At 40.7% G+C, this 14,161-nt stretch overlaps 1 protein-coding gene across 1 annotated transcript in view; it reads right to left on the bottom strand.

The window, feature by feature from the left end:
- The window catches only part of KIT (KIT proto-oncogene, receptor tyrosine kinase), a 125,033-nt gene that overhangs the window by 70,604 nt on the left and 40,268 nt on the right, over window positions 1-14,161 (bottom strand). Inside the window, exon 2 of the mRNA XM_060690820.2 lies at window positions 5,456-5,701. Within this exon, the coding sequence (XP_060546803.2) occupies window positions 5,456-5,701 (246 nt within the window). The remainder of the gene's footprint in view (window positions 1-5,455; window positions 5,702-14,161) is intronic.

Genomic DNA, 14,161 nt, shown 5'->3' with positions numbered 1-14,161 from the left:
ATTGGGGGTGGGGTGGGGAATTGTGGAGACATTTTTCAGCTTTATTCTTCAACTGAATAAAGTTGCCTCACTAGACAGTCGGTACATGTGAGTCAGCCGTAAAAGATCTGCAGGATAAACCCATAATTATATTCAGCATCCTCTTGGCTTCAAATGCCATGCTATCCAACATGCCAGTTGAAAGGGATAGAGAAATCAAGTATTGCTGAGCATATTGTAAGCCGCCCTGAGTCTCCGGAGAAGGGCGGCATATAAATCAAATTAAAAATAAAAAATAAAAAAAAGTAGTAATCAGTTATCTAAATATTCCAAAATAATAATAAAAAAACAGTAGATATTTCTTCATTAATACAATGAGAAAAACTAGGCCTATTAATCTCCTAGTTCTCTGATCTCACAACAGAAGGCAGAAACGCCCTGCCCATATCTAACTGGAGTGGCTACAGGGCCAATTACGCTCACTCATTTTTTGACTAAATCAGAATAGAATGGAAACTCACCCAGCTAATGTCTGACCATTATCTATGCTCTCATTTTCCTGGCTAGTCTAGATAAACCATTAAATGCCAGTCAAGCATATCTTATGCCCTCATTTATTTATCGTCTATCGGGCATTGTCAGAAGCTGTAAGACAATCAGTTTTGCCACTCTGGGTAGAAAACAATCTGGAGCAGTGGCTATGTTGGGCTGAAGGAGAATAGAATAGAATAGAATAGAACAGAACAGAACAGAACAGAACAGAACAGAACAGAACAGAACAGAACAGAACAGAACAGAACAGAACAGAACAGAACAGAATAGAATAGAATAGAATAGAATAGAATAGAATAGAATTCTTTATTGGCCAAGTGTGATTGGACACACAAGGAATTTGTCTTTGGTGCATACGCTCTCAGTGTACATAAAAGAAAAGATAGATTTGTATCTTATCATAAGGTACAACACTTAATGATAGTCATAGGGAACAAATAAGCAATCAAATCATATTAGGAAACAGTCAATATAAATCTTAAGGATAAATCTTAAGTCTTCTGCAGGTTTAATCAGGAGTCATACTGGAGTCAATCAGGCTTACACCTTAGTAAATGGGTTTAGGTTTACTCTCTAGAAGCACCCTTTGATTATGGTTTTTGAAGCCAAAGTAATAAACAAGGCCTGTTCTAAAGACATCGTGTGATTTCCTGCCACAAACTTCCCTTTGAAGGGATGTGTCCTGAAAAAAAACAAGGACTCCTTATTTCAGAATAAACGAATTCTTGTCCTTTTTACATAATGCATCAGTCCATTTTGTTATTAATTGGGATAATACTACTACACATTTGGTAGGGTAGATATCAGGGGTGGGTTTTAATTTCTTTTACTACCGGTTCTGTGGGCGTGGCTTATTTTGTGGGCGTGGTTTGATGAACATGTGACAATTCTTTAGGATTTAGCAGAGGTACTGGTCGACCAGGCTTTTAACTGCTTGCAGTGCTGTACCGGTCTACCCATTTGTTCTTGGAGCGTTCCGGTCTACCCATTTGTTTTTGGAGGCACCGGTCTACCCATTTGTCTTTGGAGGCACCGGTCTACCCATTTGTCTTTGGAGGCACCGGTCTACCCATTTGCTTTTGGAGGCACCAGTCTATCCATTTGTCTTTGGAGGCACCGGTCTACCCATTTGTTTTTCGAGCACACTGGTCTACCACCACACTGCCTTTTAACACTGATCAGCTGTAGGGCGGCCCTTTGAAGCCCCGCAGCAAGAGTTTAAACAGTTTTTTTCCTTCTAGCCGATCAGCTGGGACTCAGGAGGCAGCGAATAGATTGGGGGCGGGGCTAAATAAAAGGTAAGAATAATGTGGGGCCCAGCTCCTGAACAAAGAGAACCGGTTCGGTGACGTCACCGCTATTTGCTCGGCCGAACCGGGCCAAACCAGGAGGAACCCACCACTGGTAGATATGTTCCAGGTCGTTTCTCTGACATAATGTTATCTTAGTAGGTGTGCCTTCTATATCAGGAGACCTGCCCCCTAATTTGGATGGCCCTGACTCTGTTGGCATTTTGGAACACCTTAAAAACTCTAGCTCTTTCCTGCAGGCTTTAGAATCAGGATATCAGTGCAATATAGTTTGACTAAGCGTTTAAATTGAGTTCAGCATTTTGCCTGGCATCTTGTATTGTTCAATTGTTTGCACGTCTGGTTTTTATAGCTTCGTTAGCTGCCTCAGAGTTCTTTGCTTAAGATGGGTGGCTATATAAATTTGCACAATCAATCAATCATTTGCAGAATCATCACCAGAATATCTTCGGTGCCTTTGTGTAGTTGCCTGCCCGAGAGGGGTTAGTGAGGACACAAATTGTTTACACCTGTATCATTTTATATTGTGCAAAATGGTAAAATACATGACTTGTGTGACGCTATCGTGCTTGCTCACGTGTCTGTTTTGAAATCGTCACGGCTCGCAAGATGTTTCATCTATGGTATGAACTTGCCTGGAGGACGGTAATCTTTCTCTAAGAATCTTTGAAACTTAAAAACAAGGCTGACTTGTGAGGCAGACTGAGAGCCTTATCTGAGATGGCAGATTCAGATTTGCAGACTGACTCACTTGTCACTGTTTACGTCCCTGGGCCCTCTCCCTAACATCAAGTGGCAGTTTCAGAAAAAGAAGATGTTTTCATTTTGTGCTAGGGTGCAGAGGGGAAAAAAATGAATCCGCTTTTCTTATGATCCTGAATACAGTCAGAACTCTTGGCTTCTAGAGTACATAAACATACGAAGAAGGGTTGCAGGAATTGGGTATGTCTAGTTTAATGAAAAGAAGGACTAGGGGTGATATGATAGCAGTCTTCCAATATCTCAGGGGCAGGGTGGATTTGATTTAAATCGAGTTGATTTAAATCACGATTTAAATCATGATTTAAATCACTAGTAAAAAGGCTTGATTTAAATCAACTCGATTTAAATCATAATTTTTAAAGAGCAACTGTCATCTCTGCTACTCCTTTGACCCACTGTTGACTCACCGATAGTCCCAGTGTTGCAGAATATACAGCCTCCTGCTACATAACTAAGCTCCATTTCACGCTGAATAAACTAAGTTATTTATGTATCTTAAATAGAAAACTGTTTTACGATAGATTTTTACCCCAAAAGTTTTTTATTAAAATAAATCCGATAAAAATCAAAAAAATCCGATTTAAATCAAAAAAATCCGATTTAAAATCTGATTTTTTTGATTTTTTTAAAAAAATCATTGATTTTTATCCACCCTGCTCAGGGGCTGCCACAAAGAAGAGGGAGTCAAGCTATTCTCCAAAGCACCTGAAGGCAGGACAAAAAGCAATGGATGGAAACTCATCAAGGAGAGAAGCAACCTAAAACTAAAGAGATAGTTAGAACAATTAATCATTGGAGTTGTGGACAACCATTTGTCTGAAACGTTATACGGTTTCCTGCCTAAGCAGAGGGTTAGAAGACTTCCAAGGTCCATTCCATTCCATAAGTTGGTGTCAGGATATTTAAAATAAATATTTAGTGTCAATCTATAATTTTCAACGTTATCTGTCTTTAATATCCAGAAAGAAGTCTGGTGATTATACCACATACAAAAATACTTTCCTCCAAACAGTACTTGGAAACTGATACCAACTTAGATCAACATTTTGCCAGTGACTTGCAGCTGTGCGAGAAGGCACGTATTGTGTTTTTAGAAGGGGGAGCTTCCACCAGAAGTAATGGCTTTCTATCTTTACCAACTCAGTGCTGTCCAAATGGATTGAACTGCTACGGCTGTATTCACTAGACCAGTGATGGCTAACCTTTTTGCCATTGCGTGCCAAAAGCGGGGGAGCGCTGGGGGTCGTGCGCATGCGTGCCCACATGCATAATTTAATGCCCCCCCCCTTGTGCATGCGACCCCCTCCCCCCGCGTTCCTCCCACTTTTGGTATGCGTTACCAGTGGGCCCAAGTAGGCCCATTTTTTGCCCTCCCCAGGCTCCAGAGGCTTCCTAAGAGCCTAGGGAAGGTGAAAACAGCCTTTCCCATCCCCCCAAAGGCCAGAAACAGGCCATTTCCCGACTTTCGGTAGGCCCAGAAGGCCCATTTTTTGCTCTCTCCAGGCTCCAGAGGCTTTCTTGGAGCCTGGGGAGGGTGAAACCGGCCTTCCCCACCCCTCCGGAGGCTGGAAACAGCTTGTTTCCTGACTTCTGGTGGGCCCGGAAGGCCCGTTTTTCACTTTCCCCAGGCTCCAGAGGCTTTCTTGGAGCCTGGGGAGGGTGAAAATGGCCTTCCCCACCCCCAGGAGGCCCTCTGGAGGCTGGAAACAACTCGTTTCCTGACTTCCAGAAGGCCCGAAAATCAACTGGCCAGTGCGCACATCCGTGTTGGAGCTGAGCTAGGGCAATGCTCGTGTGCCCACAGACATGGCTCCATGTGCCACCTCTGGCACACGTGCCATAGGTTTGCCATCACGGCACTAGACCATGATTAAAAACAAGTGGAATTGCAATCATGACCATGACTTGAATTTTTTGAGCATAACCTGTGCACCCCCCCCCAGGGGGGTATATATTAAAAAGGTAAAGGGGTCCCTGTGGATTTTATTCTGCTAATTGTTGCTGACTCTAGGAGGTGGTGCTCATTTCTATTTCAAGGCCATTGAGCTGGCTCTGTCCAAAGACATTTTCTGTGGTCACGTGGCCAGCATGACATCACAGACCGCTGTTACCCTCCCAGTGAAGTGGTACTTATTTATCTACTTGCATTTGCATGCTTTCGAACTGCTAGGTTGGCAGGAGCTGGAGCAAGGAACCCGTCATGTAGTGCTCGGGTCTCAAACCTGAGCTGCCGGTTTTCCAGCCCAGTGTCTTAACCGCTGAGCCACCGCACTGCCTGTAAGTGTAAATGAGTACTTACGAGACCACCTACTGCAACCGATAACCTCCCACCAACCAATACGCTCTCACAGAGTAGGCCTACTCATAGTACCATCATTAAAACAATGTCGTCTAGTAGTTCCAAGGGAGAGAGCCTTCTCTGTGGGGGCACCTACTCTTTGGAACAAAATACCCCCTGGAATACGAATAATCCCAGATCTTTGCACTTTCCGATGTGCCCTGAAGACCTTTCTGTTTCAACAAGCAGGGCTAGCATAAACACCTAAATTCTATGCCAAGGTCTTAGCAGATACACCAAGTTGACTCAATTTATTATTTACTGTTATATATAATATTATATGTATATGAAATCTTAATCTGTTCACCGCCCTGAGTCCTTCGGGAGAAGGGCGGTATAGAAATTAATTAATTAAATAAATAAATAAATAAATAAATAAATAAATAAATAAATAAATAAATAAATGGGATGGCCATAAATGCACACCGAATCTAGCCTTCATACGTAGTGCATTTTAGAAAATGTGTTATTTGTGACGGAGAAAGGAAAAGCGAAGAGATCAACATGAAATTACCTTTAACGAAAACATAAACGGAGCTGTTGGAGTTTCTTCTGTTCTTGCACAGATAGGTTCCTGTGTCTGTTGGTCTTGCCTGAATAACATGCACTTCTTTAGTTTTGAAATTCTTTAACTTCACGGATGGGTCAGCACTGTAAAAGACCCAGGTCACTGGGCCATCATCGGTACAGGCCAGCTTAAATTCTTGCCCGCTATTCACAACCAAAGGAGATCCTGATGGGGAAATGGATGGTGAACCACCTGCCCAAAAATAAATGAGATGGTTAGTGTTTTGTTATTCTCCACTGATTTTTTTTTTAAAAAAGATTGCAGATTTATGTACATTTAATCTCTTTACTTATTTTCTTGATTGTTCCAATACAGGTAGTCCTCAACTTACCCAAATTTATGTTGCTAAGTGAGACATATGCTAAGTGAGTTTTGTCCCATTTTATGACCTTTCTTGCCACAATTGTTAAATGAATCATTGCAGTTGTTAAGTTAATAACAGAATAGAATAGAATAGAATAGAATAGAATAGAATAGAATAGAATAGAATAGAATAGAATGGAATGGAATGGAATGGAATGGAATGGAATGGAATGGAATGGAATGGAATGGAATAGAATAACAGAGTTGGAAGGGATCTTGGAGGTCTTCTAGTCCAACCCCCTGCTTAGACAGGAAACCCTACACCACTTCAGACAAATGCTTATCCAATCTCTTCTTAAAAACTTCCAGTGTTGGAGCACTTGCAACTTCTGGAGGCAAGTTGTTCCACTGATTAATTGTTCTAGCTGTCAGGAAATTTCTCCTTAGTTCTAGGTTGCTTCTCTCCTTGATTAGTTTCCACTCGTTGCTTCATGTCCTGCCCTCAGGTGCTTTGGAGAATAGCTTGACTCCCTCTTCTTTGTGGCAGGTTGTTAATAAGTGAATCTGGCTTCCCCGTTAGCTCTGCATGTCAGAAGGTCACGAAACATGACCCTGAGACACAGCAGCCATTATAAATATGAGCCAATTGCCAAACATCTGAATTTACCAAGGGGATGCTGCAACAGTCATAAGTGTGAAAAACGGTCATAAGTCTCTTTTTTTCAGTGCCGTTGTAACTTTGAATGGTTCGCTTAAGCAAACTGTTGTAAGTCAAGGACTACCTGTATTTTTATTCTACCTGCTACTTTTCAGCCCAAACTGAAAAAGCACTATGCCTTTATGTGTGACACACTGACATACCATTATTGCTCTTATACAGATCTCTGAACTTCCTTCCACCACCTCAGCAGAATTCCAAAGCACATTATCACTTTTATTATTAATCCCATTTGCTCAATTAGAGAGAGCTTTTTTTACCTGTTCACCAATTTCAAAACATTTTGTTCTCTGTCTCTTTTAATATTAACTGTGCCTTCTTCTCTTTGACTATATTTTTCTTTACCCTGTGTGCAAAAACTTTCAACTTCTTTTTTTTTTGAAGCAATTGTTTTCTTGTATGCATTTTTTCTTATCCACAGACCCTTTCGATTCATCATTTGATCTAGCATCCTATTTTATAATTCAATTAGGATATAATGCAATTGTGTCATAGGATGCTATGACACAATTTCCATAGCCTTTTTTCATTCACCTGCTTTCCATTCAATGAGAGAATAATCTATCATCTAATGTTTTTGTACAGGATTCTGGTCCTGCTTTCACTTTCATTTCTTTCCCCTTTTTTATCTATTATGTTTCTTTCTCTTTCCCACTCTCTGAAACTATTATCTACCATATCTCACGACCTAAAATGGACACCCAAAACGTCATCAAAAAAGCACAACAAAGAATGTTCTTTCTGTACCAACTCAGGAAGCTCAAACTGCCCAAGGAGCTGCTGATCCAGTTCTACAGAGGAATTATTGACTCTGTCATCTGCACCTCCATAACTGTCTGATTTGGTTCTGCAACCCAACAAGACAGATACAGACTTCAGAGGATAATTAGAACTGCAGAAAAAAACAATGGCTACCAACCTGTCTTCCATGGAGGACCTGTATACTGCACGAGTCAAAAAGAGGGCTGTGAAAATATTTACAGACCCCTCGCATCCTGGACATAAACTGTTTCAACTCCTAGCCTCAAAACGACGCTATAGAGCACTGCACACCAGAACAACTAGACACAAGAACAGTTTTTTCCCAAACGCCATCACTCTGCTAAACAAGTATTTCCCTCAACACTGTCAAACTAGTTACTAAGTCTGCACTACTATTAATCTTCTCATCATTCCTATCACTCATCTCCTCCCACTTATGACTGTAACCTTGTTGCTGGTATCCTTAAGATTTATATTGACTGTTTCCCTATGACTATCATTAAGTGTTGTACCTTATGATTCTAGACGAATGTATCTTTTATTTTATGTACACCGAGAGTATATGCACCAAGACAAATTCCTTGTGTGTCCAATCACACTTGGCCAATAAAGAATTTTATTCTATTCTATTAAGAATTGTGCCATGTTCCAAAAACTAACAAAAACACATTGTGATTCTTCCTGGGGTTTTTTTATTGTTTGTCATCTAAACAGAATGTCCACACCCTCAACCAATGAAGACTTCAAGGCCGACAGTTCCTCAAAGTTCCATTTTATTAGAGATGTCATATTGGCACATCTGGGAAAACCCGAATCTGAAAGCTCTCGAGTTTTCCCCACCCAAAAGAAAGTCGAAGTCCCTTCCCCTGAACCCACATGTCCATCATATAGTCCAATCAATCCACCGTCCCAACTGGGGATGCCTGCCAGTCACACCACTCCAGGTGCAGGCTGAACGTCCTTGACTCTCAGAGAAAAGAATGTTGTTATGGCTAAATACTTCTACCAACTCCATACAACTCCCCCCTCCCAGTTTACCACAGACTAAGTGTGGCAGCCTTGAAGATCCAAAAGAAAAGTTGGACTCCAGGGCTGACACAGAATACTTTCAAAGTAAAGCATGCTGCCTCCCTCATAAAACCTACACTTAGGGAACTATTAGGGAAGGGACATCCCCATCCCTTTTCTCTCACACCATCCTGGGAATCCAGACAACGTTCCATCACATGATATGTCTCATGCTGGGAGCCTCAAGTACCGTACTTGAGGGTGGAAATGTTGGTGCATCTTATACACCGAATACAGCCATTTTTGGCATCCCAAAGCCCCACCCCACGCGTCCTGTTTTTGGCCTCCAAAACCCCTCATGCATTGCATTTTTGCCCTCCCCAGCCCCCAGGACCACTCTGCAGGCCTCCCAAAGCCTCTGCTCGCACCGTTTTTGTGAAAAACGGGATGCACAGAAGGTTTGGGAGGCCTGCAGAGTGCTCCTGGGGGCTGGAGAGGGCAAAAACTTTTTTTTCTTCTTACCTCTTCAAAATCTTGGTCTGTCTTAATACACCGGTGCGACTTATAGTCCCAAAAATACAGTACCCCTTTCATGAACACATCTTTCATCATAAACAATCAAATAAATCCTGGCTTTTATATACATTATTACATTGTTTGTCGTGTACACAGGTGGTCTTCAATGTAGGACCACAATCGAGCCCAACATTTCTGTTGCTAAGTGAGACCTACGTTAAGCAAACTTTGTCCCCATTTTATGACCTTCTTTGCCACACCCGTTAAGCGAATCACTGCCGTTGTTAAGTTTGTAACACGGTTGTTAAATGAATCTGGCTTGCCAGAAGGTCGCCAAAGGGCATCACATGACCCCAGGACTCTGCAACTGTCATAAATATGAGTCAGTCACCAAGCATCTGTATTGTGATCACAGGACCATGGGGATGCTGAAATGGTTGTAAGTGTGAAAAACGGTCATAAGCCTTCCATCCTTCCGGTAAAATGAGGACCCAGATTGTTGGAGGCAAGACGCTGACTCTGTTAATCGCTTACAGAGTGCTATAAAACATTATGAAGCATTATATAAGTCTAAGTGTTCAAAGTTACAAGACATTGGAATAAGTGACTTATAGTAATAGCAGTAAGTCACTTTTCCCAATGCAGTTGTAACTTTGAATTGTCATTAAATGAACTGTTGTAAGTCAAGGACTACCTGTATTGACACTTAAACCACAAATCTGAAAGAAAAAATACTTTTTTTTTTTAACTGAACACTCACCAAACACTCCGAATTCTGATTTATTGTTAGGCCTCTGAGTAGCTAGATCATTTTTTCCCTACCTTCTCCTCTGATTTCGAGCCATCCGTCCATCCATCCATCCATCCATGTATACATGCATGGGAGACACCTAACAGAATAACTTTTCCTCCTGGATCCCATTCATTTCGAAAGCTGTACAATTATTCCCAAACTCAGTTTTTGTTCTTCCATTACCACATTCACTGCAGCACAATATATAATTCTCACTAATCTATGAATTCTTCATTTCTATAGATTTCCCCAAGGGCCAAAGTGATGCCAATTCATACTTACTGACAGGGTGGATTAGATTTAAATTAAGTTGATTTAAATCACAGTTTAAATCGTGATTTAAATCACTAATAAAAAGGCTTGATTTAAATCAACTCGATTTAAATCATAATTTTTAAAGAGCAACTGTTATCTCTGCCCCACAGCAGTTCCTCCTCTGACCTGCTGTTGACTCAACCAACCGTCCCAATCTTGCAGAATATACAGCCTCATGCTATATAACTAAGCTCCATTTCATGCTGAATAAACTAAATTATTAATGTATCTTAAATAGAAAACTATCTTTAGATAGATTTTTACTCCAAAAGCATTTTATTAAAATAAATTTGATAAAAATAAAAAAAATCCTATTTAAATAAAAAAAATCTGATTTAAATTTTTAAAAAATCCTATTTTTTTTTAAAAAAGCATCGATTTTTATCCACCCTGCTTACTGAGGTACGTACACCTTAGCTTTTTCATTCATAGTTAATGCTTTCCTTTCCATGCAAATATTTCCATGCAAATAATGCTTTCCTTTCCATGCAAATTTCCATGTAAAGCGCAAACTGGTTATATATCATCAAACATCATTTAACCTGCTTATGTGTTATGTATTCGTAGTTACTTCCTACAAACACCAAACACCTATCAGCACAAACTCAATTATGCACATCCCAACTTTCTTTATTCCAACTGTCTGTGACTCAATATTTTTCGAAGTCTGTTGTTGTTAGTTGCGAAGTCGTGACCCTATGGACAACGTTCCTCCAGGCCTTCCTGTCCTCTACCAACCTCTGGAGTCCATTTAAGCTCACGCCGACTGCTTCAGTGACTCCATCCAGCCGCCTCATTCTCTGTTGTCTCTTCTTCTTTTGCCCTCAATCTTTCCCAGCATTAGGCTCTTCTCCAGTGAGTCCTTCCTTCTCATTAGCTGGCCAAAGTATTTGAGTTTCATCTTCAGGATCTGGCCTTCTAAAGAACAGTCAGGGTTGATCTCCTCTAGGACTGACTGGATGGATCGTCTTGCAGTCCAAGGGACTCACAGGAATCTTCTCCAGCACCACAGTTCAAAGGCCTCAATTCTTTGGTGCTCAGCCTTTCTTACGGTCTAGATATTTCTTATGGTCTAGATATACCATATTCCTCCTTGGTTACAATGAAGACAATAGAGAAGCAGCATAATCCAATAACTGCTTACCATTTACTGACATCCAGTGAGAACAGATATTTCTCAATGAATAATAGCTTAACTACTAGCTAGTGTATGAGTCACATTGACAAACCAATCCATTTCAAGTAAACAAACCCAACATTAAAGGAAATACCATGTAGGGCTTTTATTTCCCTGCAATGATAGGCTGCCATTATGGCATGTATGATATTATCTCCCCTTTCCTTAGCAGGATAAAAGAACATGGGAGGTGGGCAGGCCAGGCAGCTTCTCTATTGATAGACTGCAAAGACCACCTTGTATGAAACACTGTGGAAATTTATTTCCACGTCTGCAACAACATTGCGCCAGCCATGTGCAGCGGCAGCCGAAAAAGCCAATGCAATCCCAAATTGCATTAAAAGTGGGATACAATCAAGATCAAGTGAGGTACTAATACTACTCTATAAAGCCTTAGTAGGACCACACCTAGAGTACTGCATCCAGTTTTAGTCACCACACTATAAAAAAGATGTTGAGACTCTAGAAAAAGTGCAGAAGAGAGCAACCAGGATGATTAGGGGACTGGAGACTAAAACATATGAAGAACGGTTACAGGAACTGAGCATTTTCCAAAGCACCGGAAGGCCAGACAAGGAATAATGGATGGAAACTGACCAAGGAGAGATTCAACCTAGAAATGAGGAGGAACTTTTCTGACAGTGAGAACAATCAACCAATGGAACAGAAGTTGCCTTCGGAAGTGGTGGGAGCTTCATCACTTGAGACTTTCATGAAAAGTTTGGACTGCCATTTGTCAAAAATTGTGTGTGGGGGGGGTTGGACTAGATGACCTATAAGGTCCCTTCCAACTCTTGTTAATTTGACCAATATTCAAAACCTCACAACAGCAGGAAGAGGAAGCTAGGCCCAAGCCTCACTGGAAGTCCCTAACAAAATGCCCACTGGGGGAATTGAGTAGCTTTATAAATGGATTTTAGCTCGTGTCCAATCATTTGTTTGTCCAGCACAGACAGAACACGTCGATTAATTATTTCTTTCCAGAGATGATTTTTCTCACAATGGGAGACAATGTCTACAAATGGAATTTGTAGAGACAATAACCCGGAGACAATAACTCCGATGCATTCGCTTACCATCTCGGCAGATCTTAAATGACCAGAAGTATTAAAAGGATGTCAGGTAAATATTTTGGATGGTGGGAAATCCAATGAAAGTAAATTACAGTAAGTCTCAGCGGGAGGATCAGATTCTTAAAGCAATTTAATCAACCCAGTCAATAAAGAGCTTTTCAAATCAACAATCGAGCATGGCAGCGTAATATTGATTGAATTTGGGAGGTCAGAATTTAAATTCCAGTACAGACATGAAATGCAAGAAGGCCCGTAATGTATCAGGTCCAAATGGAAAAATACCCACTGCGAGAAAAAGATTACAAATAATGCCATTTCAGTAAGCAAACCAATGTAAGACCTGGTTAGTACTTGGACACGAATCAATCAAGAAATGCAGTGTGTTGTTGTTGTTGTTGTTGTTGTTGTTATTATTATATTTAAATTTGTATACCGCCCTTCTCCCGAAGGACTCAGGGCAGTGCACAGCCAGATTAAAATACATACAATACAAAATTTAAAATAATTTAAAACAGAATTAAATCCAATTGGATTTAATGCATGCAGCATTGGATAATAGAATAATTTAAAAAAAGATAGAAATATAGCTATTTAGGTCTGTAGGCTAGACAGAGAAGTAGAAAAAAAAAACAAGAACCTTGAAGGTAAGCAATGACAGTTATGTTTATTTATTTGTTTATTTATTTATTATATTTCTATACCGCCTTTCTCCTGTAGGATTCAAGGCGGTGTACAGTCAAGAAAATTATAGATACACAAACATCATAAAATTGCTAATTAAAATTATTATAACAACATAGTTTGGCCCAATTAAATAGAACCTAAAATTAGATAACATTTTAGATAACATATCATTATTCTAATTTTTATCATCGACATTGGTAGTCTATTTCTTGCTTGAAATACCATCTTCTCAGCAACATTATGGAAGTGAATTCTTCCAGGAATTTTTTTTCAACTTTCCATTCTATCCTACAATTCTTTTATTATCTTGAAGTCTGCACCAAGTCAGGCCCAACTTTTCTCAACGGCCCAGCCAGTCGTGAGATTCAATTTTTTTTTACTACCGATTCTGTGGGTGTGGCTTGGTGGACATGGCTTGGTGGGCGTGGCAGGGGAAGGATACTGTAAAATCTCCATTCCCTCCCCACTCCAGGGGAAGGTGACTGTAAAATCCTCATTTCCTCCCAATCAGCTGGGACTCAGGAAGCAGAGAATAGATGGGGGCGGGGCCAGTCAGAGGTGATATTTACCGGTTCTCTGAACTACTCAAAATTTCCGCTACCGGTTCTCCAGAACTGGTCAGAACCTGCTGAAACCCACCTCTGCGCCCAGGTACTCCCAGCTACCGTAACTGAGATAAATGCACCAGAGAAATACATTAAAACAAAATTACTACACTGTTTTATAGTTTCAAGTTGGTGTCACTCAAGCATGTCCCTCGCTTGTGACGTCTCCATTAATATTAAAAAACTTCTTCTAAAGAACTGAGTAGTTTGCCTGAAATGTGCCACTGACTTCTCGATAAGCAGTACAGGCAGTCCTCGTCTTACAACAGTTCACTTACTGACCATTCGAAGTTACAACAGCTACTTCTGCTGAATGCCAGCTGCCAATAGTTCGGCAGATCGATACTCGCCAGTTTAAGGTTGACTCATCCTTCCGAGGTCAGTAAAATGAGGAGCCAGATTGTTGCGGGCAACAGGCTGACTCTGTAAACCACTTAGAAAGGGCTGTAAAGCACTGTGAAGCGGCATATAAGTCTAAGTGCTATTGCTATTTACATTTGGATACTTGGCAACCGGTTCACATTTATGACGGTTGCAGAGTCCTGGGGTCACGCGATCCCCTTTTGCAACCTTCTGACAAGCAAAGTCAAGGGGGAAGCCAGATTCAGTTAACAACTAGGTTAGTAACTTATCAATTATAGTGACTCGCTTAACAAACTGTGGCAAGAAAAGTCGTAAAATGGACCAAAACCCACTTA

Source organism: Pantherophis guttatus, chromosome 8 (genome assembly GCF_059756535.1).
Source record: "Pantherophis guttatus breed Tessera chromosome 8, ASM5975653v1, whole genome shotgun sequence".
Lineage (NCBI taxonomy): Eukaryota > Metazoa > Chordata > Lepidosauria > Squamata > Colubridae > Pantherophis > Pantherophis guttatus.
This window is presented reverse-complemented; position numbering and strand designations above follow the sequence as displayed.